Source organism: Anoplophora glabripennis, unplaced genomic scaffold (assembly GCF_000390285.2).
Source record: "Anoplophora glabripennis isolate ALB-LARVAE unplaced genomic scaffold, Agla_2.0 scaffold999, whole genome shotgun sequence".
Classification (NCBI taxonomy): Eukaryota; Metazoa; Arthropoda; class Insecta; order Coleoptera; family Cerambycidae; genus Anoplophora; species Anoplophora glabripennis.
The window spans coordinates 72,484-95,986 of NW_019417129.1; the positions used below are offsets into that span (position 1 = coordinate 72,484).

Genomic DNA, 23,503 nt, shown 5'->3' on the forward strand with positions numbered 1-23,503 from the left:
GGGTTGGTTTTACCTTTCTAGCTGTTTTATTTTTTTGCATCAAAACGGCGCCCCATACGAAGCAAAGGCAAGAGAGATTTTTTGTCACAAATTGAACGAGGAATCCAAAAATGTTTTTAATTTGTAATATCTCAGTGGCGTACCATTTTTTTCTTTAAAAAAATTGAGATTATTATCCGTACGCGCGCCAATGATGAACATAAAATTCTTAATTGCGTGTCAAAAAATGCGCAATAACTACCTCTTAAAACCCACCAAATTTCATTTGCACATCTCGACCGGTTTCAGAGCAATAAATTAAATCGTCAGTTTTTAAGAAAAACTTTGACACCCCGTATCTCGGAAAACGAATCATTTGCGGACATACGTTTATAAGCAAACTGCCATTATTTTCTCATGTAGAATCACCCCCTGAAATTTGTCGCACTTATTTACTAACACCCTGTATATCAAGGTTCAGCGGAGTGCGGCATCAAAACTCGATTCGTACACATGTCGATATATCTAGGTTGTCATTTGGGGGCCGACTCTTCATGCTTATCCACCATCCAGCTAAATACTTTTGGGAGCTTAAAGTAGACAAAAACAAAAAAAGAGCGGTAGGTCAGTGGTGTATCTAGGGGCACATATTTTGGGGCAGCACTTTCTATATTTAGTTTTAGTTGTAAAAAACAACTTGTTCACTTCATAAGTTTGCTATTCGATTTCTACGAATTATGAACTACTGTATGATTTCGAATATTTTTCCTCATCGTCAGTCAATGTTGAAAATATTATCTCTAAAAATTTTTTATGGCTGTACCTGCACTGCAAGAAGTGGTCAAACGTTGGAAAAACGGGGAGGGGAAGGCCCTCTTGATCTACTAAAATTATTCAACAGTATAGATTGGAAAATTCTGCATCCAACATTGTAATTTTGCTAAGAATATTTTTAACAATAATTGCTATCGGTGTGTTGCGAAAGGAGCATATCCAAATTGAGGTTTAAGACTACAAAATCTTGCAATATTGTCCATAGAACAAGAAAGTACAAATAATATAAATTTTGAGAGCATTATACACGATTTTTCTACTATGAAAGTTAGAAGAGTAAATATATAAATATGTTTACATACACATATGAGTATAATTTGTTTGTTTATCCAAAAGGAATGTATTTATTTATACATTTTTTTTTGTAAAGTAGGTATATGTTTTGTCCCATAGGTGGGGAACCTGCGACCCCCCGTAAGTTTCTTGTGGTCTTAAAAAAATTATCTTGTATTTTTATAAAAGTTGTATTTATAGGTATATCAACTTATGCGGCCTCCTTTATGACTACCTAATTTAAATATGCCAACCAATGGTAAAAAAGTTCCCCACCTATAATTTGTCTCATTTGCAATTATTTATTTATGTTTATTAATTTATAAAAACCAGCATTTGATTCACTTAGAAAGGGCGGCAAATTGGAGACCACCCCGGACGGCAAAAGTTCTAGGTATGCCACTGCGGTAGGTCTATTTTTTTATTTGTACTGGAGTTATAGGCCTACGGAATTATATAAAGTAAATAACCGTATTTAAATTCGTAAGAAAAATAATATTATTTCGCAAATATTTAATTAATGATATTTTGTAAATGGGTATTAATAAAATTCTCACACTTTCCGGCTGAACCAGAATTTGAAATTAATACATTTCTTTTTTGGTAATTTGGTCTAAAAATATATAGGTTTATCTTGAGGATTAGACTTCTTCGAAAAAGAAATGGTATTAAGTCATTTATAGCGAATACATCTTGACTTCCAATTTCTTGCGTTTAAGACAAAACAAATAAAGAAATCTTTAAGAACGTTTTTTGCTTCGTACTTTTATTAGTGAAGTTAGGTCATAATTTGTAAGGCATCTTATTTAGAACCACATAATTGAATGCACATCCCTTGAATCTGAAGATGCCAGACAACTTGTTTTTTGTTCTTTGCCAGCGTCAAATAAAAATTTATCAAAAACCTGCATTTAAAAAGTTATAGACTGCATTATTTTTATAAATATTGGTTAATTTTACGGAATAAGCATACTTTACTATCTAAAGAGCCTCATAAATGTTTACAAGCCACGTGACCGCCGAGCTTAAGAAACCCACGTTGCATGGCTGGTACTGGTAACTAAACTTCCCTACATATTGGCGTCACCAATATTAATGATTCGATTACAATGAATAATGACAAACCATTACACTCGAGATAATGCGATCGCTGATTGGTTGAACAGAATTTCATGAAAAATTCACCAATCACAGCCGGTGAAACAGAATGTTGTGTTTTAACAGAAATTTGATTTTATTGTTCTAATAATTTTTATTTCACCTAAATTTAATTGCCAACATGAAGGAAAAAAATTACTGTTTCAAACAAGATTAATGGTCACGCGACTTGTAATCATTTACGATGCTCCTAAATTTTTTGTTTCAGGGAACTCAAAATATATTTGCAAATAACATCTTCTACATGAAATTATAGAAATAAAAATATTTTTATGCCAAATAGAACCCTTTACTGTATAGTTGCGATATAAAAACGTTAACTAGCTAACTGTATAGACGATATGACTTTTTCTTTTTAGTTATCTCTACAAATGACATTTTCTCAAATATTTTTCTGAGACACTTAACCATATCGATTTATATTATGTGACATGAGTAGGACGTACGCATTATTTATTAAAAAGCAATTGTCCACAATACACCACAATAACACCAAAGGTATGGAATTAACTACGCATCATCCGCACGTTAACAAATCCAACAGTATACTAACGTGACATGAACGTGAAAAGCATTCCAACTCGGTTGACACGTCATTGAATTGCGGCTCTCTCTGACAGCCTTAGACATGAGACATTAATCTAAAAGAAAAATGTTATCACCTGATCACCTAATTTAATGGTGGCGAATTACGAAATTCATTTTGTAATATTTTTGTTTACTTTATAATCTGAGTATCCAATCATGTTTTAACCTTCTTTTTTTCGGCTACATCTTGTTCTTTTTTCTGTAAAAGATCTATTCACGGGTTTTCTACCTAATCTCAGGTAATAAAGTACATAGGTAATTGATTAAATTTTTAAATGCGAATATTGTAAATCTGATCTCGGATTCGTGATCAGTGATTCCGAAAACCCCCGTATACCAAATTTGGCGGTAATATATTAGTTTTTGAAAATTTGGTCGGCCATCTTGGATTCGCCATCTTGAATTTTTCAAAATTTACCTCAAATTCATGATCAGCGACGCCGCGAATCCCCTTATACCAAATTTGGCGCGAATGTCTTATTTTTTGAAAAATTGGTCAGCCATCTTGGATCCGCCATCTTGAATTTTATAAAATTGACCTCGGATCCGTGATCAGCGACCACAATAACCCCCGCGTACCAAATTTGGCGCGAATCTGTTATTTTTTGAAAATTCGTCATCAATTCTGATCGCGGATTTACGTTCAACGGGGTCTTAACCATATAAATGAATATTTGAATATAGAAAAAAGAATTTTCGTATGTTTCCTAGCACTTTTTCGTGAATTTTTGCTATTTTTGACCTGTTTTTTGAGGTTAGGAAATTCCTGTGATGTGATAGCTCAATTCTGGATTCGTGATCAGGAGGCAAAAATACTACGGATAACATATTTCGCATGAAAAGTACAGACGACTTTTTTGTGTGTGGCTGTGTAATTTTTACCCCCTCAAGCAAATCGAGTTTGTTCGAATATTTCAGATTTAATGTAGGGAGCCTGAGAATGATTACAAACCACGTGACCGCCGAGCTTAGGCAACCCAACATTGCACGGTAGGTATGTTAACTAAAAATCCCTAAATATTAGCGTCATCAATAATAATGATTCGTTTACAATGAACAATGACAAACCGTTACATCTACGTTCGAGATAATGTAATCGCTGATTCGTTAAATAAAATTTGGTAAAAAAATACACCAATCACCACCCGTTGAAACAGAATGTTGTTTCAATGTCATGTTAACCTTATTGATTTAGTTTTACCGAAATTTAATTGCCAGCGTGAAGGAAATAAAGTTATTGTTCGATACAAAATTACTGGTAACGTGGTTTGTAATCATGTATGAAAGTTCTATACCAGAATAGCCATTAACGAAAACAAGTCAGTTCCTACACTATTAATGATTAATTTCAAAATGTTGCCAAAATATATTCTGTGAATTATAAGATAATTTGTGAGTTAATATTTGTACAGAGCCTTCATAAATGATTACAAGCCGAGTTTATGAAACCAACATTGCACGGCTGGGTACTGTCTACTAAAAATCCCTAAATCTTAGTGTCGCCAATATTAATGGTTCGTTCACAATAAACAATGACAAAGAGTTACGTTTACGCTCGAGACAATCGGATCGCCGATTGGTTGAATGAAATGTTTCACCAATCACCAGCCGGTGGAACACCACATTATTGTGTTTTAATTTTATACGAAATTTAATTGCCAACCTGAAGGAAATAAAATTACTGTTCAAAACTGGTCATCTGGCTTGTTATCATTTATGTATTATGTCATGAGTGAGGTATGGATGAGTTTTAAGGGCCAGAAACTCTCCATGACAAATAATTTCCAACGATTTTTTTTTTGTAAAAGGGAAAGTGATTAAATGTCCCAGATTATTTATTCAAGGTGGGAAAATTTAGTTTACTACCAGAAATGGCTTTCAACAGTTAATCTACAGTGTGTCTCGAAATTAGTGTAACAAAATTTAAATCGAGGGATGTCAGAATTTGCTTATTGAAAAATGTTTATGTGAAAATGGCGGATACTGAAAAGTTCGAATTAAATGAAAATACCGAACTATTAATAAATTCAGTAGAGTAACAAGTCCGGTAAATTTAACGAGAAATAAAAAATAACATTTACCGTTCTACTGTGACAGATAAGTAAAAAAGTCAAGGGACTTTTTAATTTAATTTTAAAAGCTTTATCTATCCCTCAGATTTAATGACGGACCCGAGGGTCTGATTTACCCTATATGTGTTATAATAAGTAACTTATTTCATTCATATACTTACTAATTCTTTTAAAAAATAATCTGCCTTCTCCAACCGAATCTTTGATCGATTTTGGCACTATTTCAAATTTTACCATTGCTCCATTTTCTTCAAACGATTTTGGTGAAATTTTTACAGTGGTTCCCATGAAAAAGTTTTCGGGAAGTTGCAGTTCGAGATCGTGAGTCATGAAGAATTTTATAGTGTTTTCGGTTAACGACCTTGACATCTCTTCTATGGGTGTACTATCATCAAGCGTTGTTGAAGAATCATTCGTTTCATTTACGATCTCTTCGAACAGTGTGGGTTTAATATAATTCACGGAATTTTTAGGAAACTTTAGAAAGCTTGTAAACTGTATATCATTTTGGTAATCTAAAGTATGTTTCATATATTCATATATTTTGTTTTTAATACAACTAAAGGTCGGTGGCATACAGTCCTTGACAAGACTTGACCACAACTCATTTCCTGACGTTAAATTTGAGAAAGTTTCAGGTATTCCATTTACTGTATTGCTAGACGAACTGTTCACGTAAATAAAGTTATGTGTTATCGTAATTAATATGAGGTAGTATATTCGGCACATTTCTTTGGTAATCAGTTTATGCTTTTAAAGAAATCTCACTTGTGCACTTTCATTTAAACCACTGCCACATCGTCTGTCAAATGCGTGTATCACATTATAAACTGGACCGCACAACTGGGATACATTTGATGCTCTTTTAGTAACTGGCACGAAGTGAATACGAATTACAAATACCTGACTCGGCCATCACCTTGCTGGCACACTTAAGACGTCCCCTTCCGCTAAGGTATCGACCAATTCTCGTTACAGAATAAGTTTTAAAAAATTTCGAAAAATAGATACTCCCAAATTTTTACTCAGGAGAATTATAATATTTTAACAGTGCATGCAGCTAAATTATCATTAAGTATCAGTTATTTGGTGCTGACTGTTATTGATGTCTATAAAGATATGCAAATGGCTCATTTTACGGCACGTCCCCGATAAGGTGGACATCTTATCTTTTGTACAGGGTGTCCGGAAGCGAAAACTTTAAGGGTAGTTTCCTTGAATAAAAATGAAGTTACTTTATTGCAATTCTGTTTCCTTAAAAAGTTATTATCCTTCATTTTTTTTTTCATTTCACTTTATTCTAAATAATTACCTCACTTTTAGATATAGATATCAATAAAATTAGACTTATGTATCAATAAAATGAGATGTGGGGGATTTTTTGGGAAGCCTAATGGAAATATGAGCTCATTTTTTACTTAAATTATAAATGTTGCTTAGAACACCTTAACAGTCTTTTTTGCCATATTTTTTGTTGGTAGAGATTTTTAGAAAATGCAGATGTTTCTTGTAGTGCCACTTTATTTAAAAAGTCATACTTTTTTCATGTTGATGAATTGCGGCATTTCAGATGGACTTAAATTTTTTACTTCAGTCTTCAGTTACAGTTTTTCTTCTACATTTGCAACTAAATTAAATATTTCAAAAATACATATATTCTATTATTAGCTGTCACAAGTTTTTACTCTTTTGTAAAGATATTAAGCTAATATGAAATCAAACAATGTTTTTTGACACCAGACAGGTATGTAAAAGATATTCAACCTCACGATAATCAACTAATGACTGCAATAAAATAAATTTTTCTGTGAAACATTACATGCAACAAATATGCATTATTTAAAGTAAATAAAATGGTGAATGGTGAAAACATATGCGTTTCCTCAAAATCTCAACCAACAAAAAAAACGTTAAAACATTTTTGAATATACTTTCATGTTTCCAAGTCATATTCGATCGAAAACCCATTCGTATTCATTTAATTCATTTAAAGGACATTCATCATAATGACTTTTGTCATGGCATATTGTAAAAGTTTTGGATTTTGTAAAATATGCATCTAAAATGCGTGTAATAGTGATTCTAAGACCATTAATTATGAATCTACCATTATGATTCGAAATTCCACAATAGTAGATCCAATATGGCGGATATTACCAATTTAAAGTACCGGCGTGGGGGTATTTGGGTCTCTGAGCCTTACTTCAGCATCGAAATTTCAAAATGACGGATCCAATATGGCGGGCACAAACCTCTTTTAATCTATTTTAGCAAGATTTTGAAATTTCGGACGTAGTATTTGATGCGCCATGTTGTATTTTTCAGAGGGCCATCATTTTCTCGAAAGTTCTTGCCTAGACGAACATTTTAAGACCCCATACGTCTCGATCGGTGAATCCAAATTTTTGGGAGCACTGGTGATCCTGTGACGTGAAATGATGGAATTGTCCTAAAAAATGAAACATATTCTTTTAAGGCCGATAATATTTAACAAAATTATACTGACACCCTGTATATTCAACGTTCAAACAAATAATTTTGTAAGGAAATAGTAAATCGTTCTTATTTCGAAAACGATTAAATTTATCGATTTTTAACAGGCATATATTTTTTATTTAGAATTGAAAGTAGTTTAATAATTTCTTATTGGAAATTCAGATTTTTGAAGGACAAAAAAGTTTGACATATGTTTATTCCGACGGAACACTATAACTAGTGCGTCCTAGATGTGATTGCAAAATAGTTACCATTTCCGTAATTACCACCTCAGAAAACATAGGTGTACAAACTTTCAAGACAATCCATTCAAAGATGCTCAAGATACTTAAAAAAATCGAAAATATTTTTTCAAATTTAACACCCTGTAGATCGAAAAGGAGCAACATTCGGATAAGTCATACTTGGCTTAATCGCTCTATATTGAGGTCAGCAACATGTCCTTAAGCTCTGTCCCATTATTAATGAATCTCACTTTTTTTTTGTTGACTAGTATAATTATCATACTTATTACACCAAAAAAGACAAAATAAACAGGGTATTTTGTGTTTCTGGTCAAGGCCAATTTGACAACAGGTCTGATACGAGAAAAACTGTCAAAAAATTAGAAAATTGCAAATATCTCTAAAAGTAGTAAGGTAATCCTAACAATGATTATATGACTTGTAAGGAAATTTCAATCTGCATACGACAGATTAAAAAATATAGGGTGTTCCATTTAAGTTAACAAAGTTATATAGTTGTTTGATGTTATCAAAATGTAACAGCCAAAATGAAACACCTAGTATTAAATGTTTTAATTTGTTGGTATACCATAATTTAGCGTTACCGGTACCAACAATCCGCTTGATATCACGCTCCTGAAAAGAGTTACTAGCATCTCCGCGGACCCTTGCAGCTGTCAAATTTTTTCTTTAAAAATTAATATCCCAAAATCTATAACTCCTAGGTATAGGGAATATTTAATAAAGTGACCCTCAAATTTCACGTAGAATACGAAAATGCAATAATATATAGGGTGTCCCATTTAAAATAACGAAGTTGGTGGCGACTTCCGGTATAACCGGAAGTGCTGGAGAGTTCTAGATATTTTAGTTGTGTTCGTCCTAGGGACAATGCCATGTTGCCAAATTTTCAAAATTTTCGAAGCAGTACCTACTTTCCTAGATATCGATCGACGCAGGTCCCGGTGGGACACCCTGTATATAAGTCTTTGGTAGAAGTACTATTTTATAAATGTTTTCGCATCTTAACGTTTTCATTTTTAAGTTTAAGAAAATATAAGGAAGTTGTAGCTTAGCTATAAGAAACACAAAACCATTACAAAAATTTACATTAATAACAGACGAAACAAGATTTATTGAAATTACTAAGTATATTTTATCATTGAAAAATACAAATTATTAATTGATACCTTTTAAAACTCTCATTTCTCTGGATTTATACATTTTACTTTCATGTTAGAGCATTAACTCATAAATTAAATTTTTTGAACATTGCTGTAGAGGTAAAATAAAATAAACGTTTTTAATGAAATTATGTTCAATGTATTTATTCATTGATGTCATCACTGTATATGTATATCATATTTAAATGTGACCTGTTTGACCGCTCTACTTTTATTCTTGTGCCACATGCTTTTTCTGATATTTAATAATTACTGTAAACAAATTTAATGGCTTTCACTTACGTAGGATATTCCATCTTGGAATATCCTACGTAATGGCGTATTCCTCGACACAAATTATCAAAAAAAGTTCCTATAACCATGTGTCCGGAGACTTACCGTTTTGGATACAGAGAGTGTTCGAAACTAATAGATATTTGTCAAATATAAAATAATTTTTAATAAAAAAACAATTACCAACAATAATTATAATGTTTACTGCTGTGCCTACGGACCATATGCAAAAGATCTGTATCACGCATACCTAATTATATGTAGGTTTGTGAACAATCAAAAATTAAAACTACTTACCTACATAACGATAATTGTGAGTCAAACCACAAGCAGTTTTTTAATTTATTTGTTAATTTGTGATGCAGAATTTGCCATGAAAGTTTGAGCAAACATTTCAGTTACACAATATTTACTTTTTTTTAATAACATAGGTAAATATATAAAAATTCATGTTCAATTTCATTCATGTAAGTACCGAGGATTTCAGCGCTTTCTGGGAATGAATTGTTATGTTACTTGACCATATTAATTTATTGTTTCTATTTCTTAACGTATATATTTTTTTGCAGTCATATTTTTTAAAATGAGGGGCCGGATGGATAACATACAGGTTTATGTAAATAGAAGTGCCTGCTTAATAGACTCTTGAATGACAATGAAAGTTACCGCTTACATTCTTAGTAGGTATGATCTCAATTATTATTCTATTACGTTGAATGTTTTTCTTACGTTCACCTTTCGTAGACGTTATACGCTATACGAGGGTCATTCAAAATCTGGTCCCGTTTTGTTATAAAACAGAAACTATACAGGGTGTGGCGTGTATAATCTATAAAAATTAAAATACAGCTTCCTGATGATGTTTGTAATAGAAAACTCTTATACGAAAAAGTTCTATCTTTGCGTTTTTTTTTCTAAATTAAAGTTCATTTATTCAACGAAAATGTGAAGACCGGCCCTGTGTTATTTACTAAAAACTTTGGAAATGTTTTTATGCGACCCGAGATGCAACTTTATAATTTATACAGGGTGATTCACAACTTATCCAAAAAAATTTGGGAATAGATGCAGCATGAGAAATGGAATCAATATCGTAAAAAAAAATTTTTTGTAAAATCCTTATCTTTCCGAGAAAAAAAATATTGAAGTTATAGTACATTCAACCACTACATAGCTGGACAACTGTAGTCTCTAGCGTCATTCGCCACGTGCCTCAGCGACTCCGAATACTGAATTCGGATTTTGCAATCGTCGTTGCGATATTTACCTGTTATCTGTGGTGTTTACAATATGTTTTTAGTAGTTAGTGTCAAAAATGGGTAGTTAGTGTCAAAAATGGTTTGCGTGTACTCGGAGTTGATGGATATCGTTTTAATTTATGGTGAAGCATTTGTGTTATGGTGAAACAAGACAACATTTGTGTTAGTTCGTAGAAACTGAGTACAACGGACCCAAATGTGTTTACACATTGGTGGATAAAATTTTGAACAATTGTTGTAACATCGGGTATGTCAAATGATTTTATTATTTAAAAACACAAATTAATTTTATTAATTAATAAAGGCAAAAGCAGTTGAATTTGCCGATATAAAATAGGTGCGATAAAATTCTATTTACATATTTCTTTCCTTGCGAAAGTTTTTGTCCGTTTTTATCACACCGCCATGCCGGTCGCATTGTGCGAGGTCAGGTTTTACAGTGGACCAGTTTCCAGTGCCGTGCAGAAGTGTATTTTTAAATCATTTTCGAACTGCCCTTTTTGATTTTTTCTTTACAAAGTTGTATTTGTAAGGGTTCCCTGTACATCCGGAATTTTTTTTTGGGATAAGTTCTGAATCACCCTGTATATAATCTAATATACTGTAATTATACTAGTAATAGGTACTAAAAGAAGGTAGAAGGTTTTACATTGAAAAAAATTTGTGCAGTCAACTGATTTTGTATTTTTATTGAATTCATTATTCACTTAATTATTAAATATTAAGCATCGTTCATCGACCCATCAGTGTTAAAAATTGAAAGATTTCACACAAATGGATTTATTTTGTAATTCCTCGATGACAGTGTAATTTTTGTAAAGAAGTAAAAGATAAGAACAGCGTGCCGATAACATTAAAAACGAGATTCTTACTTTGCTTAATTTTTTAGTTTGTGCACAAACTAGTATTATAATGAACCGATAAAACAATGCATTTACTATTTCCGAACGTGTCGTTATGGTGTTAGTGTATGGTGCAGCCGGAGAAAATGCGTTCGCGGGGACTAGGTTGTACCGGGGACGATGGCCACGATGTCACTCCTATGTGCAAATACAATCCTACAGTGCGTTCAGCGGCTGCGATATATGAGAAGTCTTATTCCTCGAGGAGAAGGACGTGGTCAGCAAGTGAACCTTAATGTTGAAAATGCAGTGTTGTAAAATCTCAACGAAGTCCCCACAATTAGTACTCGACGACTCGCACAGCAAGTCGGAACCTCATCTGGTACCATACATCGCATCTTAAGGCGCCAGCTATTGCACTCCTATCATCNCGTGGTCAGCAAGTGAACCTTAATGTTGAAAATGCAGTGTTGTAAAATCTCAACGAAGTCCCCACAATTAGTACTCGACGACTCGCACAGCAAGTCGGAACCTCATCTGGTACCATACATCGCATCTTAAGGCGCCAGCTATTGCACTCCTATCATCTGCAGCCAGTTGAACAGGTTTTACCCCCGCATTGTGATTAACGAATGCGTTTTTGGTTTTTACGGCAATGTGTCAATCAAGTAGACTTTCCTGCTTATGTTTGTGTAACATTTACCCGTGATGAAGTGAATTTCCATAATATGTACATATGGGCCGATGAAAATCCTCACGCGATTAAGGAAACTCATTTTCAACGTCGGTTCTCGGTAAATGTTTGGGCTGGCATAATAGGCGATGTACTTGTGGGTCCCTATTTCTTTGAAGGACGACTAAACGGACCAACATATGCTGACTTTTTGGAGAACCGGTTGCCTGAATTATTGGACGATGTGGCATTACAAGTTCGGGCACGCATGTTTTATCTTCAAGTCACGACACTTTTGAATGAAATGTTTCGTCAGCAATAGATTGAACGCTTTGATCCTGTGCCGTGGCCACCTCGGTCACCCTATCTAACTCCAATGGACTTTTATCTTTGGAGTCACTTGAAGTCATTGGTTTACAATACTCCAATTGCTACGGTGGAATAATTGCGAAACCGTATGCTTGAAGCTGCTGACACTATTAGGGGAATACCTAGAATTTGGGAAAATATTCGTCAAAATTGGGTGCGTCGGTGCCATGCCTGTATCCGCGCTAATGGGAATCAATCTCAACATTTTCTCTAGGAATGGTAAGTTTCATTTCATTTTGTTCCATATTTTAATCGAGTTTGTTTAGTGCACGCAGTTGGCAACTACAGATNGGAAAATATTCGTCAAAATTGGGTGCGTCGGTGCCATGCCTGTATCCGCGCTAATGGGAATCAATCTCAACATTTTCTCTAGGAATGGTAAGTTTCATTTCATTTTGTTCCATATTTTAATCGAGTTTGTTTAGTGCACGCAGTTGGCAACTACAGATCATAGACAAAATAGACTGAACTATAGAGGCAAGCCGGTGTAGCCAACTGTCAGCCCAACCTCAGCCCAGCCAACCTCACGCTCTCAGTCGTTGTTAGACATTCGCTGTGTTAACATTGTTAATATTTTATTAAATATACTGTTTTTATTTGTGCAATTATGGGGCAGTGTCTCATTGACGATTATAATAGCAGATCTGATCACAATAGTGCTGAAATTTCATTCTTTAGGTAAGTAATAACATAAAAATATTTTATGCCATTTCGACGGCTTTGCGCAGCATTCTCCATCTCACATGCACTTATTTCCAGTGTTAACTTCATGTTTTTAGTACCACGTTATTAACTGATGTAAACATACAGGCTCATATTATCAACCGGCTATTTACAATTAGTTTTTTGTCACAATTAGTGTTTATTTTCATGATGGCTATTAAAAATAATGGTAAATATTGAACCCTCAACATATAATTGCAATAATAAACATACATTAATGTTCAATTACAGGTGATTAGTTACTGAATAAAATTGTATTAGGTACCCATTTTCTTGTTCTTATTCTCAGATTTCCTAAAGTTGGTGGAAATGAAATTGGAATGGGTCAATGCCATTAAGAAAAAAGATTGGGAAATCATCTGTAACATGTTCTTTACATTTTCAAGAGAAGTTTATTATTATTAATAAAAACGGCGTTAGAAATTTATCCAAAAATGCAGTGCCAACTTTAAACTTGCCAAGAGTGATAAGCAAACTGTCATTTAAAAAAGAAAAATGACAATTTAAGAAATGGAAATAATAATATATGTTTTTAATAACTCTTATAAAAATAACACCTAACCTACAGAAAAATACAATTGTGTATCCTGTATTAAAACACTTTTTGAATGTGAACTTATTTAAAAAATATGGATAAGAACTTGTGAGGACTGTATGTAGTCTGGTCAAAATAGACATTTCAAATAACGAAAACTCCGACTGAGATAAATTTTGGTGAAAACTTTGGGTACACTATTAGAAATACAGTGTCAAAAGCCCCCATCGATCCCATGTGTGCTAAAAAAGTTATTCGGGGTCGAAGGTCAAAATTTGAGGTTTTTTGGATTTTTTTCGAAAACGGTAAGTTTTATCAAAAAAGTAGCCCTGACAAAAATTATAGATCTTAAAATTATCTACAAAAATGGTCCTTATACTTTTTTTTTCTAAGAATCACCATTAATAATAATAATAATATAATAATAATATCTCTACTCCTCATTCTAACTACGAGAATTAGCCCAGAAGTCGGAGACTTGTGGGGAGAGGAGGCGGCATATTATTATTAAGCAGGCCGCATTTGCGCCCAGGAACGGCTTATGTTGGTAGGCCCTAACCACCATTCAGTGCAGAAATGAGGGAAACCTGGAAAACCCCATTAATTAGGGGGGTGGTCAAATGCCAACCGGTGCCAATCTCTCACATTGACCCAACATTCTTCCACCCTACCATACCTGCACAGAGGGTACCAATCCTTCGTACAAGCATAGCTAATCTACGGTCTACCGGCCGCGGGATTCGAAACCCGGGCAGATAGCACACATCGATTTAAGTACTGACGCCTTAAATCGTGCGGCTATCGACCGATACTCCTGAGATATCGTGATTCTAATAGTTGAAGGAGTCACGTTCTACATGATATGCACAAATTTCCACACCACCTGTGAGATAGTGTACTTTAGCGCGTTTTTTTTAACGTGTTTCCCCGGTAGGCCTATTCCACGAACTATTATGACGGAATTTTCAGGGACAATACTCTTTTAACTGCATGATGATTATTGATATTGTTATTGGTTATTGACTTTAACTGTAGTTCTGATTTCTTTTGATATTTTAATCTGTTTCATACTCTTCAAAGTTGACTTCAACAGTCATGTCTTTTTCGATTTCTTCTTCTTCTTCCCCTTCTTCTTGCTGGATGTTCATAAATTGTTCAAATAAAGATGAATCAGCTGTCTCTTCATCGAAATCACATAAATCTTCGTTTGTTGTAGTCAATTGGACATTTGAGCAAGACTGGCTTTGGCAATTAGTACACGCTGGAGAACACAGTAACCCTACTCTTCTATAGNTAATAATATATGTTTTTAATAACTCTTATAAAAATAACACCTAAGCTACAGAAAAATACAATTGTGTATCATGTATTAAAACACTTTTTGAATGTGAACTTGTTTAAAAAATATGGATAAGAACTTGTGAGGACTGTATGTAGTCTGGTCAAAATAGACATTTCAAATAACGAAAATTCCGACTGAGATAAATTTTGGTGAAGACTTTGGGTACACTATTAGAAATACAGTGTCAAAAGTCCCCATTGATCCCATGTGTGCTAAAAAAGTTATTCGGGGTCGAAGGTCAAAATTTGAGGTTTTTTGGATTTTTTTCGAAAACGGTAAGTTTTATCAAAAAAAGTAGCCCTGACAAAAATTATAGATCTTAAAATTATATACAAAAATGGTCCTTATACTTTTTTTTCTAAGAATCACCATTAATAATAATAATAATATAATAATAATATCTCTACTCCTCATTCTAACTACGAGAATTAGCCTAGAAGTCGGAGACTTGTGCGGGAGAGGAGGCGGCATATTATTATTAAGCAGGCCGCATTTGCGCCCAGGAACGGCTTATGTTGGTAGGCCCTAACCACCATTCAGTGCAGGAATGAGGGAAACCTGGAAAACCCCATTAATTAGGGGGGTGGTCAAATGCCAACCGGTGTCAATCTCTCACATTGACCCAAGCCAACATTCTTCCACTCTACTATACCTGCACAGAGGGTACCAATCCTTAGTACAAGCATAGCTAATCTACGGTCTACCGGCCGCGGGATTCGAAACCCGGGCAGATAGCACACATCGATTTAAGTACTGACGCCTTAAACCGTGCGGCTATCGACCGATATTCCTGAGATATCGTGATTCTAATAGTTGAAGGAGTCACGTTCTACATGATATGCACAAATTTCCACACCACCTGTGAGATAGTGTACTTTAGCGCGTTTTTTAACGTGTTTCCCCGGTAGGCCTATGCCACGAACTGTTATGACGGAATTTTCAGGGACAATACTCTTTTAACTGCATGATGATTATTGATATTGTTATTGGTTATTGACTTTAACAGTAGTTCTGATTTCTTTTGATATTTTAATCTGTTTCATACTCTTCAAAGTTGACTTCAACAGTCATGTCTTTTTCGATTTCTTCTTCTTCTTCCTCTTCCTCTTCTTCTTGCTGGATGTTCATAAATTGTTCAAATAAAGATGAATCAGCTGTCTCTTCATCGAAATCACATAAATCTTCGTCTGTTGTAGTCAATTGGACATTTGAGCAAGACTGGCTTTGGCAATTAGTACACGCTGGAGAACACAGTAACCCTACTCTTCTATAGCCACATTTTTTGCAATTGCAAAAAATAGCGTTTAGGAGTTTTTCCGGAGCAGGTGGGAGTAAAGTTTGAATCGGTTCCAAAGTATTATCTGTTAATTTCCCACCCCAATCTTCTGGGTTCAGTTGATTGCCTAGCCATCCATGTCTGAACTTGATAGTATACTCGATACAAGTGTTGATTAGCAGAAGCCGANGTTGTAGTCAATTGGACATTTGAGCAAGACTGGCTTTGGCAATTAGTACACGCTGGAGAACACAGTAACCCTACTCTTCTATAGCCACATTTTTTGCAATTGCAAAAAATAGCGTTTAGGAGTTTTTCCGGAGCAGGTGGGAGTAAAGTTTGAATCGGTTCCAAAGTATTATCTGTTAATTTCCCACCCCAATCTTCTGGGTTCAGTTGATTGCCTAGCCATCCATGTCTGAACTTGATAGTATACTCGATACAAGTGTTGATAAGTTAAATATCTATATTTATCTATATAATCAATTTTTTTTGGAGCTCCATAAACAACAAGGAGAAAGCGAATTCCTTTTGTGATTATTGTTTGAGGTGAAGAATCAATTTCTGTAAATGTTTTAGCGCAATCAATCAAATCTTTTTTTTTTCAAATAATATTTTTAATATTGATGTTTTACCACTTCTGAACATTGCTGATGTAGAATCGCAGCCGGTTATCGCATGTAAAAATAAGATATGGTTTTCGCATTTTGGATAAGCAGATAAACTTTTTGAAGAATATATTTCTGTTCGCTGTTGAGCCTTTCCAGGTTTTAAAAAGTATATAATTGTATCAACTGGAGTCCTTGCAGTCAGTAGTATTAATAAGTCAACATCTTCATTAACTACAATAGTTGTATTTGTTGCGTTAAATAGTTCTATTGCTGTTTCAATTATAAGGACATTCGCGTCATTTTGACTAAGGGACTGAGTTTCTTTTGAGTGTATATTCTCAGAATGGTATAGTTTATACACATAAGAGATACAAATAGGCATTTTTACTTGTATTAAGTGCCTGACTATGTATATACGTGGCATATATGTGCATATCATGTAGAACGTGACTCCTTCAACTTTTAGAATCGCGATATCTCAGGAATAGTGTTTCTTAGAAAAGTATAAGGACCATTTTTGTAGATAATTTTAGGATCTATAATTTATGTCCGAGCTACTTTTTTGATAAAACTTTTCAAAAAAATCCAAAAAACCTCAAATTTTAACCTTTGACCCCGAATAACTTTTTTAGCACACATGGGATCGATGGTTTTGATACTTTATTTCTAATAGTGTACCCAAGGTCTCCACCAAAATTTAGCTCTGTCGGAATTTTCATTATTTGACCACTATTTTTATGACTAATGTGGATAGTATATCGATGTGATAATAAATCATGCAGTTAAAATATTTAATTTAGTGAAATCTACTAAAAGACAAATATTAAATAAACCAACATTACTTAAAGGACAATAAATATATTTAAATTATTTTGTAGGTTTATTTAAGCAAGACATTAAAATATATTATTTTCTGAATTCCAAACTTGAAAAATGAATATTTGTCATCAGTGTAACAATATTGCTTAATCCGGACCTGTTCAAAGTATGCGCGCTCAGATTACCTCGCACGCTCCACTTCCCCGCAATTTGGCTTCATCGGTTCCCGTGCTTTGGGATAGGAAACACTCTAGGTGCTCTGTATTTTCAACATTTACTTGCCCAATCCAAGAATGTCGCCAAATGCATTTTGTCTTTAGGTATACTGGACTTTTTCAAGCAAATTTAATATTTGTCGACAAAAGTAATTCATACTGGATTGGTATCTGATTTGACTACGGAAGCATTTCTAGTTGTTTTAACGCAGACGTGTAAATCATATACAGAGTCGCTGATATGTATGGAAACGGTCGATTATCTCCTAAAGTAAGATAGCTATCGAAAAATCATAAGACGCAAACGTTTTAGGTTTTTTGTTAAATATATTACAATAAAGAAAAATTAAGTATACAGGATTTGTCAGAAAGTCATGACGAAACAAAGTTGCTTTTTGTTTAATCCTGTTCCATATTTCAGTTCGTCTCGAAATTCTAAACTAAATTCATATAGCAAATCATGTACCTAAATTTAACCGTTCTCAAGATATGGATCTTTGAAAATCATTTTCTTATAAATTATACAAAAATATTTTAGTCCATTAAGTTTATAGTCCATCAAGTTACCTTTGAAAGTTTATAACGAGCGTTCAAATAAAAACGTGGTCAAGTTGGTTCTGAAAATTTGGACGTAGGGCGTAGCGTATAGCAAATGAACTTAAACGTCATCTGTCAAAGCGCTATATCGCCGCTATCAATTTGAATATTTTCGTTTTAAAAAGCGTTTAAAATGGTGTTTTCTCAAGAACAAAAAGTGTTTATCATAGAGTCCTACTTTAGAAATGGACGCAAGATTGATGGAATATGGAAGTATTCTATTGAGGAATGTTTCATAGAATTTCAAAATCAATTTCCCGGCGTTGTTGAGTACAAAATTTTTCAAAGTGCAGTTCAGCGTTGTGTTAATGTTTTTCGTGAAACGGGCAGTGTAACAAGAAAAGAAGGAAGCGGCCGACCTAAAAAGCGGACTGAAGAATTAAAAGAAAATGTCCAACAAATAATGGAAAATGCGCCAAGAACTTCTGTACGTGTTTTATCACAAATGGTGGGAGTATCAGTCGGTACCTGCCACACAGTGTTAAAAAAAGATTTGCGTTTGTTCTCCTATCGTTTAACTTGTCAGCAAGAACTTCATGAAGTTGATTTTCCGCGACGGGCTGTATTTTGTGAATGGTTTTTAAACAACTACGGTGAACTTCATAATATCACCTTTTTTTCTGATGAAGCCTGGTTTCATTTAAGTGGTTACGTAAACTCACAGAATATGAGAATGTGGTCTTCTGAAAAACCAGATAACTTTTTTGTCGAGGGCCCTCTACACGCTCAAAAAATTGGAGTTTGGTGTGCTCTCAATCGAAGGAGGATTTATGGACCTATTTTTTTTAATGGTACTCTTACTGCGCAAAGGTATAGAGAAGAAATTATCGCTCCTTTTGTTAACCAGCTGGAAGAAAACGAAATTACAAACTTTTACTTTCAACAAGATGGCGCAAGGGCACATACGGCAGGCGAGACGATGAATATGTTGAGGGAAGTTTTCCAAAATCGACTAATAAGTCTCAATGCTGAACATGAATTTCCACCGAGGTCATGTGATATTACGCCGTGTGATTTCTTTTTGTGGCCTTACCTTAAAAACACTATTTTTGAACTGCCTATTCCTGATTTAAACCATCTGCAGGCTCGACTTATAGACAAGATTCGTGAAATTAACAATACCCCGAGCATCTTAGAAAATGTCTTTAATTCTTTGAGGAACAGGTGTGAAAAGTGCTTGGAACAAGGAGGGGGACACTTTCAGCAGCTGCTTTAATTTATTGTTATAACAAGGAGGGGGACACTTTCCGCAGCTCCTTTAATTGTTTGTTATTGTTATCACGATTATTCTTTAAAATAAAGTTATATAGTCATTAACGTTATTGAAACTGACAGCTGCTATACAGCTCGTTGAGAAATGAGGTTAAGTTGGTCGCTATAAGCTACTCCCTACGTCCAATGTGTCACAGCCAACTTCGACCACGTTTTTATTTGAACGCTCGTTAGTTCCATAACAACGCCGCGCCGGGTCATTCTTTTGTTTAATAGTGATTATCTTGACAACACATGTCAAAAATACATTTTGTATTAATAATTTTATTGCAAAAATGGTAAGTGAAACCGAGCGCATTGAAGTTTTAATAATCATAGAATATCGTGATAGAAGACGAAGTTGTGACGAAGTAGTGTCTATTTTTCATGAATTGCATCCTGATCGGGAACGAATTGCTAAATCAACCGTTTCAAAAACATTGCAGCGTTTTCATGAAACTTGAGATGTTACAGATCGACGAAACCAGTAAGTGAAATGAAGTAAATTCTTTGAATGTCATGTTGGATGTGATGAAAAATCTAATAAATACAACAGAACAGATCATAAAATTAGTCGATATTCCATTTAAAAAAAATTGCAAACGGGATAAATTACAACCATATAAAATTCATTTGTTACAAAAACTAAACCGACACGACTGTAGATATTGGTTAGACCAAAATCCACATGGGATGGAAGAAGTTCTCACCAAACGACCACAGAAAACAAATGTTTGATGGACACGTCATAGAACGCTATTTTATAAATGGAAATTTGACCTCTGAACGATATTTATTACTTTTGCAACATATTATTCCATAGCTTAGACGATCCTGAACAATAACAATCCCAATTTACCGGCAGAACAAATATGGTTTCAATATGATGGGGCTCCTTCACATTTTGGACGTGTGGTACGGCCATATCTAAATGAAACTTTTCCTGATAAACGGATTGGACGCAGAAGGGCAATTGAATGGCCAGCTGGGTGTCCCGACTTTTTTCTGTGGGTCACATAAAAAATGTAGGATACAAAAATAGGCAGCAAAATATCGAAAAGTTCAGGAAAGGATAAGGCATGAAATTTACAATATTCCTCCCAACACTCTTTTAGATTCACTACAAAATTTTGTTCAGCGAATTCATTACTGTCAGGAGGTAAATGGTGAACACTTTGAGCAAGATAATATTTGTTGTTTATTAAAACTTGTTTTCTCTCTTTTTTTATTCTGGCATAACTGTTTTCATAAAATTTAAATATCTAGGACATTCATTAAAAATACATTTTTTCGTTTCATGCATTTTTATCAACCCTGAACTATTATGCTTCTTTATTTTCTGTAAAAAACTAATAATAAAATTAAATCATGTCCATATTCTACCTTGTGTTATTGTCAAAATAAATATCCATAATTTGGAGGCCATTTTCTTTCATTTTCAGAGTAGTAAAAAGTTACTTTCAAGTTCGATATCTCGAAAACGGTTAAGTTTAGGTACATGATGTGCTATATGAATTTTGATTAGAATTTCGAGAAGAACTGAAATATGGAATAATATACAGGATCAGCGCCGGACTGGCCATAGGGAAAAAAAGGAAAACTCCCGATGAACATTTAATTAGACATATTGAAAAAATCTGAAACTTTTTTAGAATGGAAAGCAAAAAAAAATTCAAACATTTAGTCGCTTTTTAAACTTTATATTAGAACTGCAAAATGTGGATGCTTAAATTCAAACCGGTATTCCTGCAAAAAGATCTAAAAAGAAGAAGCTACTGCCAGGTGAAATCTCAAATGATATAGTAAGTGAAGATCCAGTTAAATTAATACGAGTTGATACCTTTAATGTTATTGTAGATACATACATTTCTGCGCTAAACAATCGTTTTGACACAGTTAATAATAAATTTTATGCTGACATTGAGCTCTTAGATCCTCGAAGCTTTGACGATATAAAAAATAAAAGTTTTAAATCACGTGCCTTTGAAGAACTCTGCGAAAAATTGCAATTTTTTAATCCAGACACTTCTGCCGAAGAGCAAGAGAAGAAGTGCTACATTTAACAAATAATTGGTGAAAATTAAATCGTCACCTTTGGACGAATACGAACAAAATGACGACGTGGATAATAGTGATATTGAGCTTTAAACCGGTAATGACGATGATGACGATGTTAGTCAGAATGGTGACATAGATGATGATGAAATTGCTTCGAATATTAAAGACAATCAAAGTAAAGAAAAACAAATAAAAATCTTGCAAAGACTGTGCTGTGTGCTGCTATAGAATTTTAAACAAGTATAATCGTCTGGCAGGCAATTATCCAACGCTTAGTTTAGCATACAAATATCTTCTAACTCTTTCTTTTATGCAGGTGGCTTGTGAGCGATCGTTTAGTATTTTAAAATTGATCAAAAATCGGTTGCGAAATTCCATCGGACAAGAAAAATTAGAAGCCTTTATACTTATGAACTCTTAAAAAGATAAAAGATATTTTAAACAAAATTGACGCAGTAATTGACTTACTAACTTCAAAGCATCCAAGTTTTAGAAATAAGCTTTTACTATACTTAATATTATTTTGAGATTTGTCAGATTTTAATCGGAATTGCTGAAATGATTAAAATTAAGTTTCACATGGAAGTAATTCTTTTGCATACTATTATTAGGTTAATACATATGATTTAACAATACGCTTTCCTTGGTTCTATTTTCGTACAAATAATTGTGGTTTATTCTAGAATTAATTTCTTAGATTACAGCTCTCATATTTTCATGTCTTATTTAATCTAGAATACAAAATCGTATTCTATGGTTCAAGCTTGATGGATTTATAAATGTCTCTAGTAAAAAGTTATCGAGTAAAGCGTTTAAAAGTAGTCGAATGTAAAATTATCAACTGAAAAAAATATAAGAAATCATAAACTAATTGATGGATAAAACTTTGGAAAATTCGACATAAATAACGACTATTTCAAAACTGTACACTAGAAAAACCCGTTTACTTTTTACTACGGCAAGCCAAGTCAATTTAGAATTTCTTAAGGCCGCTAGTTTGAAAAATTCCCGGGCCGCTTTTTTCTCCCAGTCCGGCGCTGTACAGGATGTTCCATTAAAGAAAAATCAACCTTGTTTCGCCATGACTTTTTGACTGATCCTATATACTTAATTTCTCTTTATTGTAATAGATTTAAAGAAATCTTAAAATATTTATGTCATGATTTTCCGATAGCTATCTTACTTTAGGAGATAAAGACGTCATATATTACTTGAATTATTATCACTTAGGTACCTATTTCATTTTGTCAATTAATTTGACATAAAATCATAATTTTCAGCATTTAGTGAAATTATTTTAATGTGACATTCAATAAAATTATTTGAGGTGATATATAGTTATATCCCCATAGATTTTCTTGAAAAAGGCACATTAAAAGGTAGTCAGTAGCCGAAAACAAAACTAGTGAATTTAACATAACGTACGTTAAATGCAAAAAGGTTTTATCTGCTAAAAAACAGTAACGGCGGTACAGGGTGTCTCAAACTCGATAGTATGGGACACGTGGTGTTAAATGGGATGAGGTGAGCTCCATTTTTAATCGAAAGTATTATCTTTGGGATCTGACAGAAACGACTAATGACGTCATCAATTTTATCTTTTCCAGAAACATACCCAATTTTTTTTCTGTTAAAAAGCTCTCTTTTTTCTAATAAACTTTTATTAGAGAAATTTTTCTGTGTTAATGAATTACTGAAATTTTATTAAGTAGTAGATTGGCAAAAGGAAGAGACGATAGCAGATTCAATGACCAGCATTGCCTACTATTCGTGTATTTATGAAACTATGGAAATAGGTAGAGAAAAAGCAGTTGTAAAGAAAAGGTCTAATAAAGATGATGAAATCACATTT

The 23,503-nt window shown here is 33.7% G+C and overlaps 1 protein-coding gene across 1 annotated transcript in view; it reads right to left on the reverse strand.

The window, feature by feature from the left end:
• The window catches only part of LOC108914016, a 35,726-nt gene extending 30,093 nt beyond the window's left edge, over positions 1-5,633 (reverse strand). Inside the window, exon 1 of the mRNA XM_018719707.1 lies at positions 5,066-5,633. Coding sequence (XP_018575223.1) covers positions 5,066-5,633 — 568 coding nt within the window. The remainder of the gene's footprint in view (positions 1-5,065) is intronic.
• Positions 5,634-23,503: the final 17,870 nt, after the last annotated feature.